Source organism: Sturnus vulgaris, unplaced genomic scaffold, assembly GCF_052056855.1.
Source record: "Sturnus vulgaris isolate bStuVul1 unplaced genomic scaffold, bStuVul1.hap1 Scaffold_1139, whole genome shotgun sequence".
Taxonomy (NCBI): domain Eukaryota; kingdom Metazoa; phylum Chordata; class Aves; order Passeriformes; family Sturnidae; genus Sturnus; species Sturnus vulgaris.
The window spans coordinates 118,583-141,083 of NW_028276044.1; the positions used below are offsets into that span (position 1 = coordinate 118,583).

Sequence of the window (22,501 nt, forward strand, 5' to 3'; positions counted from 1 at the left end):
CCCTTCCTTTTCCTGCTTTATTTGGGGTGGGGGGTCCCCAAATTGGGGGGGGGGGGGGGTGGAGAGGGAGGGAAATGGGGGACCCCAAATTTGGGAAAGCCGGAAATTGAGGGGGGAAAAAAAAAACAAAATTGGAGGAGAAAACCCCAAAAAAATTGGGAAAAAAAACCCCAAAAATGAAGGAGGGAAAACTCCAGAATTTGAGGGGAAAAACCCCAAAATTCGGGGAAAAAAACCCCCAAATTTGGGGAAAATCCCAAAAAATGAGGGAAAAATCCGGAAATGAAGGAGGGAAAATCCCAAAATTTGGGGTGAAAATCCCAAAATTTGGTGAAAATCCCAAAATTTGGGGTGAAAATCCCAAAATTTCACTTCTTGGCCACCTTGGCCTGTTTGTGCTTCGGGGGGGCCCAGCGCAGGCAGATGGAGTCCACTGCAATTAACGGTAATTAATTAGCGTTAATTAACCTCCCCATCCACCCACAGGGGCTGTAATTAATTGGGGGGGGGATTAATAAGAGGGTAATTAATGGGGCGTTGTTAATAGGGGTGATTAAGGGGGGGATTGGTAATGGGGGGAGTCATTAACAGCGTTAATTAGGGGAGGTAATTAAGGAGAAAAAACACATTAATAGGATTAATCAGGGGTAATTAAAAAGGCATTAATAGGATTCATTAGAATCATTAAGGTGAGGTCATTAATTGCCAAAGCTCGTTAAGGCAGGATCATTAATTGGGTTAATTAGAGGAGTATTAATGGGGATTAATAGGGCTAATTAACGGGGTAATTAAGGAATCATTACAGAGTTAATTGGGGGGTAATTATGGGCAATTAATTAAGGGGGTCATTAAAGGCGGTTAATTAAGGGGATCGTTAAGGGCGGTTAATTAAGGGGGGTCATTAAGGGAGATTAATTAAGGGGAGTCATTAAGGGAGATTAATTAAGAGGAATTTCTGGACTGAACCATTCAACACCATTCCCGGGGGGGGGTGTCCATTAGCGGGAGCTCATTAAGGAATATTAATTAATGACCACATTATTCATTGAAAGGCTCATTAGAGTGGCGACCATCAATGAAAATTAATTAAGGGAGGGGATCATTAAGGGAAATTAATTAAAGGGCATTCCTGGACCGAACCATTCCGGGGGGGGGGGGGGGGATGTGGGGATTTCCATCAACGCTCAGCGCGGGATTAATGAAAGCGCCCAATCAGCAGGGCGGGGCTACGGAGGGGAGCTAATTAAGGAGCTAATTAAGGAGCTAATTAAGGAGCTAATTAGGCTAATTACGGACCGGTGGATGGGCGGCTTCTTGTACTGGGCGCTCTTGAGGTGCTCCTCACCAGCTTGGGCGTGACGCAGATCACGTGCTGCCCCTTCCAGTACTTGACCATGTTGAGAGACTGCAGCGTGCTGATGATGTCAGTCTGCGTGATGCTGGTCATCTGACTGAGAGTGACCACTGAGTGACCACTGACCACTGAGAGTGACCACTGACCACTGAGAGTGACCACTGACCACTGAGAGTGACCACCGAGTGACCACTGTGACCACTGAGTGAGCACTGTGAGCACTGAGCACACAGCACACGGCACTGAGCACTGGGCTGATGATGTCAGTCTGCGTGATGCTGGTCATCTGACTGGACAGAGTGACCACTGAGTGACCACTGAGTGACCACTGTGACCATTGACCCACGGGAGTGACCACTGACCACTGAGAGTGACCACCGAGTGACCACTGTGAGCACTGACCACTGAGAGTGAGCACTGTGACCCCTGAGCACACAGCACACGGCACTGAGCACTGGGGCTGATGATGTCAGTCTGCGTGATGCTGGTCATCTGACTGGACACAGAGTGACCACTGAGTGACCACCGAGTGACCACTGACCACTGAGAGTGACCACCGAGTGACCACCGAGTGACCACTGTGAGCACTGTGAGCACTGAGCACCACAGCCCACGGCACTGAGCACTGGGGCTGATGATGTCAGTCTGCGTGATGCTGGTCATCTGACTGGACACAGAGTGACCACTGAGTGACCACTGAGTGACCACTGACCACTGAGAGTGACCACTGACCACTGAGAGTGACCACCGAGTGACCACTGTGAGCACTGTGAGCACTGAGCACACAGCACACGGCACTGAGCACTGGGGCTGATGATGTCAGTCTGCGTGATGCTGGTCATCTGGCTGGACAGAGTGACCACTGAGTGACCACCGAGTGACCACTGACCACTGAGAGTGACCACTGACCACTGAGAGTGACCACCGAGTGACCACTGTGACCACTGACCCACGGGAGTGACCACTGACCACTGAGAGTGACCACCGAGTGACCACCGAGTGACCCTGAGTGACCCTGAGTGACCACTGAGTGACCCCTGAGTGACCCCAGAGTGACCCCAATGACCCCTGAGTGACCCTGAGTGACCACTGTGACCACTGAGTGACCCCTGACCACTGAGAGTGACCACCGAGTGACCACTGACCATTACTGCCCTCCACTGCCTTACACTGCTTTTATGGGGCTTTATGGATCCATACTGGTCTATACTGGTTTATACTGGTCTATATTGGTTTATACTGGTTTCTATGCATTTCTATGGCGTTTTTGGGATCTATACTGGTCCATACTGGTTTTTACTGGTCCTACCTGAGCTCCCTGATGGACAGGGAAGTCCCTGAGGATCTCCCAGTACCAAGGTTTGTACTGGTTTATACTGGTTTGTACTGGTTCCTATGCATTTCTATGGGGTTTTTTGGATCCATACTGGTCTATACTGGTCTATACTGGTTTAAACTGGTTTATACTGGTCCTACCTGAGGTCCTTGATGGACAGGGAAGTCCCTGAGGATCTCCCAGGCCCAGGTTCTATACTGGTCTGTACTGGTCTGTACTGGTTTCTATGTATTTCTATGGGGTTTTTTGGGTCTATACTGGTCTATACTGGTTTGTACTGGTCTATACTGGTTTGTACTGGTCCATACTGGTTTGTACTGGTCCATACTGGTTTGTACTGGTCCTACCTGAGGTCCTTGATGGACAGAGACCCCCGGAAGTCCCTGAGGATCTCCCAGGCCCAGGTTCTATACTGGTCTGTACTGGTCTGTACTGGTTTCTATGGATTTCTATGGGTTTTTTTGGGTCTATACTGGTCTATACTGGTTTGTACTGGTTTGTACTGGTTTATACTGGTCCTACCTGAGGTCCTTGATGGACAGAGACCCCCGGAAGTCCCTGAGGATCTCCCAGGCCCAGGTTCTATACTGGTCTGTACTGGTCTGTACTGGTTTCTATGCGTTTCTATGGGGTTTTTTGGGTCTATACTGGTCTATACTGGTTTGTACTGGTCCATACTGGTTTTTACTGGTCCTACCTGAGGTCCTTGATGGAGAGGGTCCCCCGGAAGTCCCTGAGGATCTCCAGCAGCACCCAGGACCAGTAACTGCGGTAGCTGAGCTTGCCCAGGTCCGAGAGCGGCTTCTCCGGGGAGCCCACGGTGCTCTCCAGCTTGGACAGCTCATAACCTGGAAATCCACCCCAAATTCACCAAAATCCCACAAATTCCACCCAAAAATCATCAAAATCCCAGCCCAGAATTCCAGGGAATTCACAGATTCCAGGGGATCCCAAAAATCCCCCAAATTCCCTCAGAAAATCCCAAATTTCCACCCCGGTGCTCTCCAGCTTAGACAGCTCATAACCTGGAAATCCACCCCAAATTCACCAAAATCCCACAAATTCCACCCAAAAAACCATCAAAATCCCAGCCCAGAATTCCAGGGAATTCACAGATTTTAGAGAATCCCAAAAAACCCCAAAAATTCCCAAAACTCCCCCCAAAAATTCCCAAAACTCCCCCCAAAAATTCCCAAAACTCCCCAAAAAATTCCCAAAATTCCCCCCAGAAATTCCCAAATTTTTAGGACTTTTTTTTTTTTTTTTTTTGTTCCCTAAAAATTTCCCCTTTTTAATTTTTGGGATCCTCCCCCCGGTTTTTCAATTTTTTTTTTAAGGAACCTTCCCAAAATTTTCCCAAATTTTCGGGGACCCTCAGGATCCCCAATCCCAAATTTTATTTTAATTTTTTTTTTTTTAATTCCCCCAACAATTCCCCCTCAATTTTTTTTTTCCTTTCCACCCCCAAATTTTTTTCCTCCCTTTTATTTTAGGACCCCATCCCGATTTTTAGGACCCCAAAAATTCCAAAAATTCCCAAATTTTGGGGCACTGACTGAAGGCAATCAGGAATTTTCCGTATCCTCGGCGCTGGTACGGGGGCAGGGTCAGGATGCAGGCGACGTTGTTCCCGTCTGGGGACTCCTTTTCCTGCAAAAAATTGGAATTTTGGGAAAATTCCCGAAAATTCTGGAATTTTGGGATCATTTTTGGACATTGTGGGGGTGAAAACGCCGAAAAAATTCGGGAATTTTGGGATTTTTTGGGGATTTTTTGGGATTTTTTTTGGATATGGAATTAATGTTGTTCCTGTCTGGGGACTCCTTTTCCTGGAAAAAAATGGGAATTTTGGGAAAATTCCCGAAAATTCCGGAATTTTGGGATCATTTTTGGACGCTGGGGGGGGGAAAACGCCGAAAAAATTCGGGAATTTTGGGATTTTTTTGGAATTTTTTTGGATTTTTTTTGGATTTTTTTTGGGTTATGGAATTAATGTTGTTCCCGTCTGGGGACTCCTTTTCCTGCAAAAAATTGGAATTTTGGGAAAATTCCCGAAAATTCCGGAATTTTGGGATCAATTTTTGGACGCTGGAGGGGCGAAAACGCCGAAAAAATTCGGGAATTTTGGGATTTTTTGGGGGATTTTTTTGGGATATGGAATTGATGTTGTTCCTGTCTGGGGACTCCTTTTCCTGTAAAAAATTGGAATTTTGGGAAAATTCCCGAAAATTCCGGAATTTTGGGATCGTTTTTGGACGCTGGGGGGGCGAAAAATGCTGAAAAAATTCGGGAATTTTGGGATTTTTTGGGATTTTTGGGACGTTCAGGGAACGCAGGTGACGTCATTCCTGTCTGGGAATTTCTTTGCTGTGCCCAGGTGAGTGCCCAGGTGTGTCCCCAGTCCCCCAGGTGTGCCCAGGTGTGTCCCCAGGTGTGCCCAGGTGTGTCCCCAGTCCCCCAGGTGTGCCCAGGTGTGTCCCAGGTGTGCCCAGGTGTGTCCCCATTCCCCCAGGTGTGTCCAGGTGAGTGCCCAGGTGCCCCCAGGTGTATCTCAGGTGTGCTCAGGTGTGTCCCCAGCCCCCTCAGGTGCCCCAAGTGTGACAGGTGAGTGCCCAGGTGTGTCCCCAGCCCCCCAGGCGTCACAAGTGAGTGCCCAGGTGTGTCCCCCAGGTGTGCCCAGGTGAGCGCCCAGGTGCCCCCAGGTGTGTCCCCAGCCCCCAGGTGTGTCCCAGGTGAGTGCCCAGGTGCCCCCAGGTATGTCCAGGTGAGTGTCCAGGTGTGTCCCCAGTCCCCCAGGTGTGCCCACCTTGGAGAAGTAACCCACGAAGTGACACAGGTAAGGTAACACACACACACAGGATAACCCAGGTGAGTGCCCAGGTGCCCCCAGGTGTGACAGGTGAGTGCCCAGGTGTGTCCAGGTGCCCGCAGGTGTATCCCAGGTGTGTCCCCAGCCCCCCAGGCGTCACAAATGAGTGCCCAGGTGTGTCCCCAGCCCCCCAGGTGTGCCAGGTGAGTGCCCAGGTGTGCCAGGTGAGTGCCCAGGTGTGTCCCCAGCCCCCCAGGTGTGCCAGGTGAGTGCCCAGGTGTGCCAGGTGAGCGCCCAGGTGTGCCAGGTGAGCGCCCAGGTGTGCCAGGTGAGCGCCCAGGTGTGCCAGGTGAGTGCCCAGGTGTGCCCACCTTGGAGAAGTAGCCCACGATGTGCGCCCCCCTGGCGATCCACCTCGGTGAGCAGGTAGAACACGAAGGGCTCCACGTCGAAGTAAAGAGTCTTGTGGTCCAGGAACAGCTTGGCCAGCAGGCACAGGTTCTGGCAATAGATCTGACAGAGCTCACCTGAGCTCACCTGAGCTCACCTGGGCACACCTGGGCACGCACCTGGGCACAGCTGGGCTCACCTTGTGGTCCTTGCCGTCCACCTCGTACACGAGATGTTTCCCTTGCGGTAAATCTCACGGCCCGGCGGCTGCCGCCACTGACACTGCGCCTGCACAGGTGACACACACAGGTGAGACACAGGTGACACAGGTGACACAGGTGAGACAGGTGAGACACGTGAGACACAGGTGAGACACACAGGTGACACAGGTGAGACACAGGTGAGACACACAGGTGAGACAGGTGAGACAGGTGAGACACAGGTGAGACACAGGTGACATAGGTGAGACACAGGTGAGACACAGGTGAGACAGGTAAGACACACAGGTGAGATACAGGTGAGACACACAGGTGAGATACAGGTGAGAGACAGGTGAGAGACAGGTGAGACACAGGTGAGACACAGGTGAGACACAGGTGAGAGACAGGTGAGAGACAGTGTGAGAGACAGGTGAGACAGGTGAGAGACAGGTGAGAGACAGGTGAGACACACAGGTGAGACACAGGTGAGACACAGGTGAGACACAGGTGAGACACAGGTGAGACACAGGTGAGACACAGGTGAGACAGGTGAGACACAGGTGAGACAGGTGAGATACAGGTGACACAGGTGACACAGGTGAGACACAGGTGAGACACAGGTGAGACACACAGGTGAGACACACAGGTGAGACAGGTGAGACACACAGTGAGACACAGGTGAGACACAGGTGACACAGGTGAGAGACACAGGGGACACACAGGTGAGACACAGGTGAGACACAAGTGACACAGGTGAGACACAGGTGAGATACAGGTGAGACACAGGTGAGACACAGTGAGAGAAACAGGTGAGAGACAGGTAAGACACAGGTGAGACAGGCGAGACAGACAGATGAGAGACAGGTGAGAAGTGAGAAACAGGTGAGAAACAGGTGAGAGAGACAGGTGAGATACAAGTGAGACATGGAGAGGTGAGACACAGGTGAGACAAATGAGATACAAGTGAAACAGGTGAGATACAAATGAGAGATGGACAGGTTGAGACAAGCGAGACACAGTGACACACAGGTGAGACACAGGTGACATATGGACAGGTGAGAGAAACAGGTGAGACATGGACAGGTGAGACAGGTGAGTGCCCAGTGTTGCCCCACGTGGAACCCAGCAGTCAGGGCCCCAGGCATATCCCAGGTGTATCCAGGTGCCCCCAGGTGTATCCCAGGTGCCCCCAGCTGTATCCTAGGTGTACCCAGGTGTGCCCAGGTGTATCCCAGGTGCCCCCAGGTGTATCCCAGGTGTATCCAGCTGCCCCCAGCTGCCCCCAGGTGTCCCCAGGTGTATCCCAGGTGTATCCCAGGTGTCCCCAGGTGCCCCCAGCTGTATCCCAGCTGCCCCCAGCTGCCCCCAGGTGTGCCAGGTGTATCCCAGGTGCCCCCAGCTGTATCCCAGGTGTACCCAGGTGTGCCCAGGTGTATCCCAGGTGCCCCCAGCTGTATCCCAGGTGTACCCAGGTGTGCCCAAGTGTATCCCAGGTGCCCCCCCAGGTGTACCCAGGTGTGCCCAGCTGTATCCCAGCTGCCCCCAGGTGCCCCCAGGTGTACCCAGCTGCCCCCAGGTGTATCCCAGGTGCCCCAGCTGTATCCCAGGTGCCCCAGCTGCCCCCAGGTGTGCCCAGGTGTGTCCCAGGTGTGCCCAGGTGTGTCCCAGGTGTGCCCAGGTGCGCTCACCAGGTGCAGCGGAAGCTCCTCTCGTATTTCATGTACTTGAGGCAGAACTCGCAGATCCAGAGCTTCGGCTGCTTCCCATAATCCTCCGGGAAGGGCGAGAAGTACCAGGCGTCGATCTCGTAGTGCCCGATGTGGATCTTGTCCACGTACTTCACCTTGGTGATCTGCACAGGTGAGACCAGGTGAGCGCACCTGGGCACACCTGTGAGAGCCCCAAAATCCCCCCCAAAAAAATCCCGGAAAAAATCCCCCAAAAAATCCCATAAAAAACGTCCTAAAAATGCCCTAAATCTTCCCCAGGTGAGGATTTCCAGGTGTGGCCAATGGGGATCCTGTCAGGAATTCACCTTGGTGATCTGGACAAGACAGGTGAGCGCACCTGGGCACACCTGGAGAGCCCAAAATCCCCCAGAAAAATCCCCCAAAAAATCGCATAAAAAACGGCCCCAAAAATGACAAAACCCGGCCCAGGTGAGGATCTCCAGGTGTGCCTGAAGTGATTTTTGTCCAGGAATTCACCTTGGTGATCTGGACAGGACAGGTGAACGCACCTGGGCACACCTGGAGAGCCCAAAATAAAAAAAAAAAAATCCCAGAAAAAATCCCCCAAAAAATCACATAAAAATCCCTTTAAAAAATCCTCAAAAAATCCCAAAAAATTTTCCACACCTGGGGCTCACCAGGGCACACCTGGGCACACCTGTGCACACCTGGGGCTCACCTGGGGATCACCTGTGCACACCTGGGGCTCACCTGGGCACACCTGTGCACACCTGGGGCTCACCTGTGCACACCTGGGGCTCACCAGGGGCACACCTGGGGCTCACCTGGGCACACCTGTGCACACCTGGGGCTCACCTGTGCACACCTGGGGCTCACCTGTGCACACCTGGGGCTCACCTGGGCACACCTGGGGCTCACCAGAGCACACCTGGGGCACACCTGGGCACACCTGGGCACACCTGGGGCTCACCAGGGCACACCTGGGGCTCACCTGGGCACAGGTGGAATTTTGGGATCCCCCCCCCCCCCATTCCCACTCACGGCCTCGTGCTCCTTCTCCAGCGCCGCCGTGGTCGGGTCCATCTCAGCATAGGTCTGCAAAAACCAGTTTGGACCAGTAAGGACCAGTATGGACCAGTTTGGACCAGTATAAACCAGTTTGGACCAGTAGCAACCAACACAAACCAGTACACACCAGTAAAAACCAGCAGGGACCAGTACTCAACATGCTCCAGACCCCTTTACTTCACTCCCAGTCCCTCCAGTTTATCCCAGTCCCCCCAATCCCCTCCCAGTGTGTCCCAGTCGCTCCAGTTATCCCAGTCCCTCCCAGTCACTTCCAATCCCCTCTAACTTGCTCCCAGTCTCTCCCAGTTTATTCCCAATCCCCTCCCAGTGTATCCCAGTTTGTCCCAGTGTATCCCAGTCCCTCCCAGTGTGTCCCAGTCCCCTTTAACTCCATCCCAGTCCCTCCCAGTTTATCCCAATCCCCTCCCAGTGTGTCCCAGTCCCTCCCAGTCCCTCCCAGTGTGTCCCAGTCCCTCCCAGTTCCTCCCAGTCCCTCCCAGTTCCCCTCCAGTCCCTCCCAGTTCCCTCCCAGTCCCTCCCAGTCGCTCCCAATCCATCCCAGTCCATCCCAGTCCCTCCCAGTCCCTCCCAGTCCATCCCAGTCCCTCCCAGTTTATTCCAATCCCCTCCCAGAGTGTCCCAGTCCCTCCCAGTTTATCCCAATGTGTCCCAGTCCATCCCAGTCCCCTCCCAGTCCATCCCAGTCCCCTCCCAGTCCATCCCAGTCCCTCCCAGTCCATCCCAGTCCCTCCAGTCCATCCCAGTCCCTCCCAGTCCCTCCCAGTCCCTCCCAGTCCCTCCCAGTCCTTCCCAGTCCATCCCAGTCCCTCCCAGTCCATCCCAGTCGCCTCCCAGTCCCTCCCAGTCGCCTCCCAGTCCCTCCCAGTCCCTCCCAGTCCCTCCCAGTCGGCCTCCCCAGTCGCCTCCCAGTCCCTCCCAGTCGCCTCCCAGTCCATCCCAGTCCCTCCCAGTCGCCTCCAGTCCCTCCCAGTACCTTCTGCACGTGGTTGATCTCGTCGTGTTTGCGTTTCTGGTTCCGGGTGATTTTGCGCTCGGGCTCCGCCAGCTCCCCCAGGAAGGGCTCCGAGCTCTTCTGGGCGGCCTCCTTGAGGCTCTTGGACAGAGCCAGCCGGTTCCTGTCCACCCACTCGTCCAGCCGACGTTAACTGGGAGCACTGGTTTGTACTGGGAGCGCTGGGAAACCCCCGGTGCACCCCAGCCATCCCCAGCGCCTGCAAATCTCCCCAAATCCCCACGGTTTGGGGTGTACTGGGAGCACTGGGAGCACTGGGAACCATCCCAGGTCATCCTGTCCTTCCCAATCCCCCTGGTCTGGAGTTAACTGGGAGCACTGGTTTATACTGGGAGCACTGGGGCCATCCCCACCCAGCCCAGTGCCTTCAAATCTCCCGAAATCCGCACGGTTTGAGGTCAACTGGGAGCACTGGTTTGTACTGGGAGCACTGGGAACCATCCCCAATCCATCTCAATCCCCCCCCAGTCCCTCCAGTGTGTCCCAGTGTGTCCAGTTTGTCCCAGTTTGTCCCAGTTCAGCACTCACAGCCCACGTAGTGCACGTAGAATTCCTCGCGCGCCTCCTGCTCGTTCAGGCGGGACTGGATCACCTCGGCCGAGTCTGGAACAAACTGGGACCAGTAACGGACTGGGAACGGACTGGGAATGCACTGGAATGGACTGGGAACAAACTGGGACCAGTAACGGACTGGGAACAGAGGACTAGAAGGGGACTGGGACCAGTTGTGAACCAGTAAGGGACTGGGAGGGCTGGAAAATGGGACTGGGACCAGTCTCCCACCCCCCGATCCCCATTCCAGTATCCCCAGTATCCCCAGTATTCCCAGTCCCCCATTCCCAGTATCCCACTCCCAAAAATCCCAGTATCCATCCCAGTATCCCATCCCAGTCCCCTCCCAGTCCTCCCAGTCCCCTCCCAGTTCGCTTCCAGTCCCCTCCCAGTCCCTTCCACTCCTCCCAGTCCCCTCCAGTCCCCTCCCAGTTCCCTCCCAGTTCCCTCCAGTTCCCTCCCAGTCCTCCCAGTCCCGCAGCACTCACGCCAGCTGCCATCGGCCCTCCTGCACAGATACGTCTCCCCGATCTCCACCGCCACCTCCGCGTCCCGCGCAGGCCCCGCCGCTCCCTGAGGGCCCCGCGCGGCCCCGGGACCCCCCCCGGGCCCCCCGGGAGCCTCCGGAGCCGCTCGGGGCCCGCCCGGGGCTCCCCCGGAGCCTCCCGGGGCCTCCGCGGCCGCTCCGGGGCCGCCGCCGCTCGCCGCCGCCATCTTGGAGCGCGCCGGAAGTGACGCAATGCGTCGCTATGAGACGCCAGAAGGGGCGGGGTTTCGTCGACAGGAGGCGCCATAAAAGGCGCGGCTTGGTTGCTAGGAGACGACGTAAAGAGCGGGAATTGGTTGCTAGGAGACGACGTAAAGAACAGGAATTGGTTGCTAGGAAACGTAAAGCGCGGAATTTGGTTGTCGCTAGGAGACGGTCCGCCGCTATCCCAGGGTGCATTGCGAGAAGGTCGGAGGCCTAAAAATTGGGATTTTTGGGGTTAAAAATTGGGGTTTTGGGGGCTAAAAATCGGGATTTGAAGACTAAAAATTGGGAAATTGGTTCCAAATGGGGTTTGGGGCCTAAAAATTGGAATTTTGGGTTTAAAAATTGGGATTTTCGGGCCCAAAAAAGAGCCGAGCCCGGAGCAGATTCCTCACGTTTGGATCCCAATTCCCCTTTTAGGCCCAAATTCCCAATTTTTAGTTCAAATTCCCGATTATTTTTTTTTTTTTTTACCCCAAACTTCCAACTTTTGGGTGAAAATTCCCCTTTTTCTTCATCCCAAATTCCCCCCTCCCCCTCTCCGTGACGTCGCCGTGACGTCACCGTGACGTCACCGCGGACTTTGCCCCCCCCGGAAGCGATGGAGGCGCTGCGGTACCGGGGGGGGGGGGGAGGGGATTGGGGGAATTTTGGGGAAAATTTGGGGGAATTTTGGGGAGAATTTGATGGAATTTGGGGGAATTTTTGAGGGGATTTTGGGGGATTTTGGGGGAATTTTTGGGAATTTGTTGGAATTTTTGGGGGGAATTTCATGGAATTTTGAGGGATTTTGGGGGAATTTTTGAGGGATTTTTTTGTCGAGGGGATTTTGGGGACATTCGATGGAATTTCGCTGTTTTCGAGGGATTTTTTTGGGTTATTTTTGGGGACTTTTGGGGATTTATTTTGGGTTATTTTTTGGGTTATTTTCTGGTTTCTTTTGGTTATTTTTGGTTATTTTGGGGAAAAATTTGGGGGTTATTTTTCGGTGATTTGGGGAGGTTTTTTGGGTTATTTTTGGGGCTCTTCTTGGGGGTTTTTTTCGGGTATTTTTGGGACAGTTTTTGGGACTTTGGGGGGTTTATTTTGGAGTTAATTTTTTGGGTTATTTTCGGGCTATTTTTTGGTTATTTTTGGGCTAATTTTGGGTTATTTTGGGGTTATTTTTGGACTCTTTTTTGGGTATTTTTGGACAATTTTTTTTATTTTGGGGGGTTTATTTGCGGTTATTTTGGGGTTTATTTTTGGGTTAATTTTGGGTTATTTTCAGGTAAAATTTGGGTTAATTTTGGGTTATTTTTGGGTAATTTTGGGGGGTTTTTGGGGGATTTTTTCGGGTTTTTTTGGGGGGTCTCTCACCGCCCCTCCCCTCCCCCACAGCTCCGTGTCCCGGCGCCTTTGGGGCCCCTCCCCCCCCCGCCCCTCCCCCACCCCGGCCCGGCCCTTCTGGGTCCTCCCGGGGGGGGTGGGGGAGGGGCGGCCCCGGGGGGTCCTGGCGGCGTCGCTGGGGGAGCTGCGGGAGCAGGTGGGACTTAATTAGCGCTAATTAATCGCTAATTAATGAGGCTAATTCCCGATTAATGACCGCTAATTAATCCCTGATTAATGAGGCCAAGCCCTGATTAATGAACGCTAATGAATCACTAATTAATAAACCCCAAATTTTCCCCCAAATCCTCCTGAAATTCCCCAAAATTCGTCCTGAAATTCCCAAAATTCCTCCCAAAATCCCCCCAAAATCCAAATCCCTTCCCGAAATTCCCCCCAAATCCCCCAATTCCTCCTAAAGTTCCCCAAAAATTCCCCAATTTCCCCCAATTTTACCCAAATTTCCCCCAAATCCCCCCAAATTTCCCCCAAATTTCCCCAATTTTCCCCAAAATCCCCCAAATTTCCCCAATTTTCCCCAAATTTCCCCAAATTTCCCCCAAATTTCCCCAATTTCCCACAAAATCCCCCAAATTTCCCCGAATTTCCCAAATTTTTCCCCCAATCCGGGCCAGGCCAGCTCGGCTCTGGGGCTGCCCCTCCCCCTCTCGCTGGTGGTGGCCGAGGACGGGACCCTCGTGGAGGGACGAGGAATTTTTGGGACCCTCCCCCCCCACACCGCCCTGCAGGCATTGGGGAGGGGCAGCGCTGGGAGACCCCCCCAGGTGAGACCCCCCCCAAAAATATCCCCAAATCCCCCCTAAAATTATCCCAAAATCCCCTAAAACATCCCAAAATTATCCTAAAATATCACCAAAATTTCCCTGAAATATCCCAAAATCCCCCAAAACCTCCCTAAAATATCCCCAAATCCCTTAAAATATTCCCAAATCCCCATAAAATCCCAAAATTACCCTAAATATCCTCAAAATCCCCCTAAATTATCCCCAAAACCCCCTAAAATATCCCAAAGCCCCCTAAAATTATCCCAAAATCCCCTAAAACATCCAAAATTACCCTAAAACATCCCCAAAATCCCCTAAATTATCCCTAAAATCCCCCCAAAATCCCCTAAAATCCCCCCAAAATCCCCCTAAAATATCCCAAATCCCCTAAAATATCCCCAATATCCCCTGAAATATCCCCAAACCCCGAAATATCCCAAATTCCCCCTAAAATATCCCAAAAATCCCTTAAAATATCCCCAAAATTATCCTAAAATATCCCCCAAAACCCCCTGAAATTCCCCCCAAATCCCCCCCCCAACCCCCCCAAATCCCGGCCCTGACCCCTCCCCCTCTCTGCCCCCCCCCAGACCCCCCCGCGCTGGGACCTGGGGGGGGGGGTCCCGTGGTGGCCCCCGAGGCCCCCCCGAGCTGGCCCAGCTCTCGCTGTCGGTGGCCAAGGGCGACCCCCGGGGGCGGCTCCGGCTCTCGGCTCAGATCCGGGGGGTGCGCTGGGACCTGGGGGGGCTGGGCCCCGAGAGGGCTGCTCAGGTAACCCCGAAACCGCGGGGATTCGCCCCAAAAATCAGCCCAAAAATCACCCCAAAACCGCGGGGATTCGCCCCAAAAATCAGCCCAAAAATGATCCGAAAACCGCGGGGATTCGCCCCAAAAATCAGCCCAAAAATGATCCGAAAACCGCGGGGATTCACCCCAAAAATCAGCCCAAAATCAGCCCCAAATCAGCCCAAAACCGTGGGGATTGACCCCAAAAAATTCACCCCAAAATCAGCCCAAAAATCAGCCCAAAACCGCGGGGATTCACCCCAAAAATCAGCCCCAAAATGAGCCAAAAATCAGCCAAAATCAGCCCAAAATCAGCCCAAAACCGCGGGGATTCACCCCAAAAATCAGCCCAAAAATCACCCCCAAAACCGCGGGGATTCGCCCCAAAAATCAGCCCAAAATCATCCCAAAAATCAGCCAAAATCAGCCCAAAATCAGCCCAAAACCGCGGGGATTCACCCCAAAAATCAGCCCAAAACCCCGGGGATTCACCCCAAAAATCAGCCCAAAACCGCGGGGATTCGCCCCAAAAATGAGCCCCAAAATGAGCCAAAAATCAGCCAAAATCAGCCCAAAATCAGCCCAAAACCGCGGGGATTCACCCCAAAAATCAGCCCAAAATCAGCCCAAAAATCACCCCAAAACCGCGGGGATTCACCCCAAAAATGAGCCCAAAAAATCAGCCAAAATCACCCCAAAAATCAGCCCAAAATCAGCCCAAAATCAGCCCAAAATCACCGGGATTCACCCCAAAAATCAGCCAAAAATGAGCCCAAAAACACCGGGATTAAACCCAAAAAATCACCCCAAAAATCAGCCAAAATCACCCAAAAAATCTGCCCAAAATCACCGGGATTCACCCCAAAAATTCAGCCAAAATTCCCCCAAATCCCCCTGAAATCCGGGGGCCTCGGATCTGGGCGAGGTTTTGGGGTGAATTTGGGAAATTTTGGGATTTTCCTGGGTGGATTTTGGGGTTTTTTGGGGGTGATTTTGGGGGTAATTTTGGGCTTTTGGGGGTAATTTTGGGTGTTTTGGGGGCGTTTTGGGGTGATTTTGTGTGTTTTTGGTGTTTTTCAGGGTGTTTTTTGGGTAATTTTGGGATTTTTCGGGTGATCTGGGGTGATTTCGGTTATTTTCGGGGTGTTTTGGGGGTGATTTGGGGTGATTTTGGTGTTTTGGGGTGGTTTTGGGGTTATTTTGGGTGTTTTCGGGTTGTTTTGGGGGTAATTTTGGGTTTTTTGGGGGTAATTTTTGGATTTTTTTGGGTGATGTGGGGTGGTTTTGGTTATTTTCAGGGTGATTTTTGTGTGTTTTGGGGTGTTTTTTAGAGTGTTTTGGGTGGTTTTGGGTTTTTTTGGGATGTTTTCAGGTGATTTCGGATGTTTCCGGGTGTTTTTCGGGGTAATTTTTGGATTTTTTGGGTGATTTGGGGTGGTTTTGGTTATTTTCGGGGAGATTTTTTGTGTGTTTTGGTGTTTTTAGGGTGTTTTTGTGCGTTTTGGGTGTTTTTAGGGTGTTTTTGTGCGTTTTTGGGTGTTTTGGGGTGTTTTTAGGGTGTTTTTGTGCGTTTTTGGGTGTTTTTGGGTGTTTTTGGGGTGTTTTTGTGCGTTTTTGGGTGTATTTGGGGTAATTTCGGTGATTTCCGGTGTTCTGGGGTCTCTCCCAGGGAGCTGCTCCGGGCCGTGGCGTCGCTGACGCGGGCGCTGGGCCAGGCCCTGCTCGGCCTCTCGGGCGCCCTCAGGCCCCCTCCTGGAGGGACCCTGACCCCGCCCCCTGCCGGGAAACCACGCCCACTTCTCTTAAACCCCGCCCGGATCAATTAAAACCCGCCCAGCACCTTTAAACCACACCCGTTTTCCCTTAAACCCCGCCCAGATCAATTAAACCCCGCCCATTCCCCCTTAAACCCCGCCCACGTTCCCTTAACCACACCCAATGCCCTCAAACCACGCCCACTTTGAGCGAAACCCCGCCCAATCCTCCCACAAACCACGCCCACTTACGTTAAGCCCACCCAATTTTTCTTAAACCCCGCCCACTACAATTAAGCCACGCCCATTTCAGTTAAAACCGCCCGTTCCCCCTTAAACCCCGCCCACTTAACCGTAAACCCCGCCCATTTCCCCCCTTTAAACCCTAAACCACGCCCCCTTTCCCCAAGCCCCTCCCACCCGAAGCCCCGCCCGGCCCAGTTAAGCCACGCCCACCAAGAAAAAAAAAAAAAAACACAAACCCGCCCACTTTAAGTCCCGCCCACAACGACCTGGTGGCTCCTCCCCTTCCTGTCAAGCCACGCCTTCCTCATTAAAGATTCCGCTTGGCCACGCCCCTTTCGCGCCAAAGCCACGCCCACCCCAAGCCCCACCCACCCCTCAAACCTCGCCCCTCCCCTTCAACCCCACATTAAAAATTTACAAAAAAACCCCCACAAACAAAAAAATAAAAAGTTTTAATTTCGAATCTCCGGGAGGGGGCGGGGTCAGGGTCTGAGGCCCCGCCCCTCCCCCCGCTGGAGGCGTTCCCAGCATTCCCCGGCGCCGCAGGAACAATTCCAGGCCCAGCCTGCGGGCGGCGCCGCGGCCCCAGGGGTCCCCCAGCAGCTGAGACAGGTGGGGGGCTGGGGGAATAAAAAATAAAAAAATTTAAAAATAAAAAAATAAAAAAATAAAAAATTTGGGGAAATAAAAGGGGAAATCTCGGGGGTGTGAGGGTGAAAATAAATAAATTTTTTTTTGTGGGAAGGGGTAAAATTGGGTTAAATTAATTTAAAAAGTGTTGTTGAAGTTGGCATAAAATGAGATAAAAATTCCTCATAGAATAATTACAAATTAACTCCAAAATCCTACACAGAAAAAATGTAAATTGGAAGAAAATAACCCAAAAATCCCCCTTAAAATAATCACAAATTAACCCAAAAATCCCTCACAAAAAACTCTAAAATTAGAACAAAATGACCACAAAAATCCCCATAAAATAATCACGAATTAACCCAAAAATCCCATAAAATAATCACAAATTAATCGAAAATCCCCCAAAAATAATCCCAAATTACCATAAAAATCCCTCATAAAATAATCACAAAATAACCCCAAATCCCCCATAAAATAATCACAAATTAACCCAAAAATACCCACAAAAACTCTTAAAATTAGAACAAAATAACCCAAAAATCCCCATAAAATAATCACAAAATAACCCAAAAATCCCTCATAAAATAATCCCAAAATAACCCAAAAATCCCTCATAAAACCACCCACAATTATCCCAAATTAACCCAAAAACTCTCCCTAAAATCATCCCAAAAGAACCCAAAATCCCCCATAAAATCACCCGAAAATAACCCAAAAAAATTCCCTCAAAAATCAAATTAAAACTAAATGACCCCAAAAATCCTTCCTAAAATAACCCCAAAAATCTCCAAAATCCCCAAAATACCCCAAAATCGCTTTTAAAAATCCCCAAAATCAGGAATTTTCCCAAAATCTCGGGATTTCACCCCAATCTCGACCTCGGCCGCCATTTTGGCTCCCCAGGCCCGGCCACTTTTGGCCCAAAAAAACCCAAAATTCCCCCCCAAAATCCCCAAATTTCGATTTAAATTCCCTTTGAAACCCCTCAAAATCCCACAAAATTTTACTTACAAATCCCCAAATTCCCAAATTTTCTCAAAATCCCAGGATTTCACCCCAATCTCGACCTCGGCCGCCATCTTGGCTCGCCAGGCCCAGCCACTTTTGGCCCAAAAAACCCAAAATTCCCCCAGAAAAATCCCCAAATTTCGATTTAAATTCCCCACCAATCTCTTTAAAAACCCCTCAAAATGCCACAAAATTTTATTTACAAAGCCCCAAAATCCCAATTTTCTCAAAATCCCAGGATTTCACCCCAATCCCAGCTCCGCCGCCATCTTGGCTCGCCGGGCCGCCACTTTTGGCCCAAAAACCCAAAATTCCCCCAAAAAATGCCCAAAATCGCTTCTAAAAATCCCCCAAAATCCCCCAAAATCCCGAATTTTCCCCAAATCCCAGGATTTCAGCCCAATACCGAGCTCGGCCGCCATCTTGGCTCGTTGGGGGAGGGGGCTGGTGGCCCAGGCCGTGTCCAGAACTCGGCTCCCGCTGCGATCCCGGGCCAGCAGCAGCCACTGACCCTGAAATAAATGGAAAAAAAAATTATAAAATATTATTAAAATTAACCCAAAATTAACCCAAATTAACTTAAATTATAAGAAAAATAATTAGCAAAAATGAAAGTGTTGGTAGTCAAAAATCTGATTTTTTTTTTGGCCAAAAATTCATTTTTTGGCCTAAAAATTTAGACTTTTTTTCTCCCTAAAAATTAGATTTTTTTACCCAAAAATTCTCATTTTTCCCCCATAAAACCCCTTTAAAAATCCCATTTTTTCCCCCATAAAACCCCTTTAAAATCCCATTTTTCCCCCATAAAACTCCTTAAAAATCCCATTTTTTCCCCAAAAAACTGAGATTTTTTTCCCAAAAAACCCCTAAAAATCCCATTTTTTCTCCCTAAAACTGAGATTTTTTCCCCCATAAACCACTTTAAAATCCCATTTTTCCCCCATAAAACCCCTTTAAAAAATCCTATTTTTCCCCATAAACCCCTTTAAAAATCCCATTTTTTCCCCAAAAAATGATATTTTTTTTCCCAAAAAAACCCCTAAAAAAACCATTTTTTCTCCCTAAAAATTAGGATTTTTTTACCAAAAAATTCTCATTTTTTCCCCCCCAAAAACCCCTAAAAATCCATTTTTTTTCTCCCTAAAAATTAGGATTTTTTTACCCAAAAAATCCCATTTTCCCCCATAAAACCCCTTTAAAAATCCCATTTTTCCCCATAAAACCCCTTTTAAAAAATCCCATTTTTTCCCCCAAAATGAGATTTTTTCTTCCCCAAAAAACCCTAAAAATCCCATTTTTTCTCCCTAAAAATTGGGATTTTTTTACCCAAAAATTCTCATTTTTCCCCCATAAAACCCCTTCAAAAATCCCATTTTTCCCCCATAAAAACCCTTCAAAAATCCCATTTTCCCCATAAAACCCCTTTAAAAATCCCATTTTTCCCCCAAAAACCCCTTTAAAAATCCCATTTTTACTCCCAAAACTGAGATTTTTTTCCCATAAAAACCCCTAAAAATCCCATTTTTTTCTCCCTAAAAATTAAGATTTTTTTTACCCAAAAATTCTCATTTTTCCCCCATAAAACCGCTTTAAAAATCCCATTTTTTCCCCCATAAAACCCCTTTAAAATCCCATTTTTTCCCCCAAAAAACCCTTTAAAAATCCATTTTTTCCCCATAAAACCCCTTCAAAAATCCCATTTTTCCCATAAAACCCCTTTTAAAAAATCCCATTTTTCCCCCCAAAAAAACCCCTTTAAAAATCCCATTTTTCCCCCATAAAAACTCCTAAAAATCCCATTTTTTCTCCCTAAAAATTAAGATTTTTTAACCCAAAAAATTCTCTTTTTTTCCCAAAAAACCCTTTAAAAAATCCCATTTTTCCCCCAAAAACCCCTTTAAAAATCCCATTTTTACTTCAAAACTGAGATTTTTTTCCCATAAAAAACCCCTAAAAATCCATTTTTTCTCCCTAAAAATTAGAATTTTTTTTACCAAAAAATTCTCATTTTTCCCCCATAAAACCCCTTTAAAAATCCCATTTTTCCCCCATAAAACCCCTTTAAAAAAATCCCATTTTCCCCCATAAAACCCCTTTAAAATCCCATTTTTCCCCCATAAACCCTTTAAAAATCCCATTTCCCCCCCCCCATTTTCCCGCCTTTACCCTCAGCGCCCGGAGCAGGCGGCGGCGCAGGGGGCGGGGCAGGCGCGGTGACGTCAGCAGCGCCCCCCAGAGGCGGCTCCCGGGGGGGCCCCGCGCGAGGCCCCGCAGGGCCGGGGGGGGGCAGCGAGGAGAGCGCGGCCGCGATGGGGGAGGGGACCCGGAAGTGCAGGAGAAGCTGCAGGGCCAGAGAGCCCCAGGGAGAGAGAGGGGGGAGGGGCTGGGGGGAGGGGGAGGGGGGGAATGGGGAGTGGGGGAGGGGGGGAATGGGGATTGGGGGAGGGGAAAATGGGAATTGGGGGAGGGGAAATGGGGATTGGGGGGGGGGAAATACCAAAATTTAAGGGGAAAAAATGGGAATTTTAGGGGAAAAATGGGGATTTTGGGGGGGGAAATGGGGATTGGGGGGGGAAATTGGGATGGGGGGGAAATGGGGATGGGGGGGAAATGGGGATGGGGGGAAAAAAACAAAATTTAAGAGGAAAAAATGGGAATTTTAGGGGGGGAAATGGGATTTTAGGGGGGAAATTGGGGATTTTTGGGGGGAAAAAACCCAAAATTTAATGGGAAATTGGGGATTTTAGGGGAAAAATGGAGATTTTTTGGGGGGGAAATGGGGATTGGGGGGGAATTGGGGATTTGGGGGGGAAATTGGGATTTGGGGGGGAAATGGGGATTGGGAGGGGGGGGAAATACCAAAATTTAAGGGGAAAAAATGGGAATTTTAGGGGAAAAAATGGGGATTTTGGGGGGGGGAAATGGGGATTTGGGGGACAAAATTGGGGATTTGGGGGACAAAATTGGGGATTTGGGGGGGGAAATTGGGGATTTGGGGGAAAAATGGGGATTGGGGAGGAAAAATGGTGATTTTAGGGGGGAAAATGGAATTTTAGGGGAAAAAAAAGGGATTTTGGGGGGGAGAATGGGATTTTGGGGGGGGGAAACACAAAATTTAAGGAGGAAAATGGGAATTTTATGGGAGAATTGGGGATTTTAAGGTAAAAAACGGAATTTTAGAAAGAAAATTGGGGATTTTGGGGAAATGGGGATTTTGGGGGGAAAAAAGGAAAAAGAAATGGGGGGAAAAAAAGTTGGGAAAAGGGAGAGAATAAAAAGAATTTCATGGGAAAAGGGAAAAAATAAACAGGGGAGGAAAAATGAGAAAAAATGAGAGGAAAGGAAGGAAAACAGGGGTGAAAAACGGGGGAAAAAATGAAAATCAAGTTAAATTCAAGAGGAAAAAAATGGCGGGAAAACCCCAAGCCCGCCCCTTCAAACCACACCCACCTCAAACCCCACCCCCTTAAGCACCGCCCACTTTTAAGCCTTTCCCCTTTAAGCCCCGCCCCTTACCTCAGGCTCCGCCCCCTCCTGCTCGCTGGCCCCGCCCCCCAGGGGGCGGAGCTGGGCCAGGGCGGTGACGCACTGGGGGTGATCGGGCGGGGCCCAGCAGCGCAGGGCCTGATGGGAAAAAGGGGCGGGGCCTCAGTGGGTGTGGTTGGGCAAAGGGGTGGGGCTTGAAGGGGCGTGGTCTGAAAATGGGTGGGGCTTAACTGGAGAGGCTTTAAAAGGGTGGGGCTTGAATGGGGGAGTTTGAAAGGGGTGGGGCTGAAATGGGTGCGGTCTAGAAGTGGGTGGGGCTTTAAAGAGGGTGGGGCTTAAATGGGTGTGGCTGAAAGTGGGTGGGGCTTAAAAGGAAGAGTTTTTAAAGGGGTAGGGCTTAAAATGGGTGTGGTCCGAAAGGGGCGGGGTTTAGCGGAAAGGGGAGGAGCTTAAACAGGTGAGGATCGAGAAAAGGGGCGGGCTTAAAAGGGGCGGGGCGTTTATGGTTCAGCACAGACTGGGCGTGGCTTAGCACAAAAAGGGGCGTGGCGAACAGGAAACAGGAGTGGCTGAACAGGAAAAGGGGCGTGGTTTAGCAGGAAAAGGGGTGTGGTTTAGGGGAAGGGGCGTGGTTTACGGGAAGGGCGTGTCCCACTGGAACAGGTAGCGCAGGGTGTCCTCCTGCAGCCGGGGGTGTCTCTGGGCCGCCCCCAGGAGGGCGATGACCACCCCGGGGTGGCCCCGGGCCAGCGGCTCCTCCAGGGCGGGGCCCAGCTCCGACAGCACCTCCGACACCTGCGGGGGCGGGGCACGCCCACCTGAGCTTAGCCACGCCCACCTGAGCTTAGCCACGCCCACCTGGGCTCAGCACGCCCCTCAATCCACACCCAGCCAATCACCAAGCACCTCCCATTCTAATACTTTAAGCCCCACCCCTTCCGGCTTCCAGCTTTTAAGCTCCTCCCACCACCCTCTCAACCAATTAGATTTTACCGTTAAGACCCGCCCACTCCCTCATTAGCATATCCAACCTACGCCCACACAATCCTCATAAATCCCACCCCACTACTCTCCCAACCAATGAAATTCTCCCTTTAGGCCCCTCCCCTCCAGGCCATAGTTAGGCTCCGCCCCCCCAAGCCCCGCCTACCACGTCTTCGGGGGCGTGGCCCAGGAGGCGCTGCAGGCCGTGATTGGCCACTCGGTGCGAGGCCACGCCCCTCACGTGACCTTTCAGGTGATCCCGGAAGA

General features: G+C 50.9%; 2 protein-coding genes across 2 annotated transcripts; one reads left to right on the top strand and one right to left on the bottom strand.

Annotated features, from left to right (window-relative positions):
- Window positions 1-58: 58 nt before the first annotated feature.
- On the bottom strand, window positions 59-11,177 carry KAT8 (lysine acetyltransferase 8). Its single transcript, XM_088157590.1, is given in 14 exon segments — window positions 59-441; window positions 1,306-1,345; window positions 1,348-1,451; window positions 3,388-3,538; window positions 4,247-4,340; window positions 5,871-5,900; window positions 5,902-6,012; window positions 6,089-6,120; window positions 6,123-6,175; window positions 7,763-7,941; window positions 8,822-8,875; window positions 9,843-10,014; window positions 10,406-10,484; window positions 10,922-11,177. Coding segments are annotated over 14 exon segments (1,398 nt in total). The 5' UTR covers window positions 11,148-11,177; the 3' UTR covers window positions 59-368.
- A 1,151-nt stretch (window positions 11,178-12,328) lies between these two features.
- Window positions 12,329-16,559, top strand: LOC148219441 (lipid transferase CIDEB-like; the record flags this gene model as incomplete). The annotated part of the gene is made up of 4 exons (XM_088157601.1): window positions 12,329-12,709; window positions 13,188-13,337; window positions 13,926-14,103; window positions 15,789-16,559. Coding segments are annotated over 4 exons (870 nt in total), but the record flags the coding sequence as incomplete, so codon positions are not given.
- Between the last annotated feature and the right edge of the window lie 5,942 nt (window positions 16,560-22,501).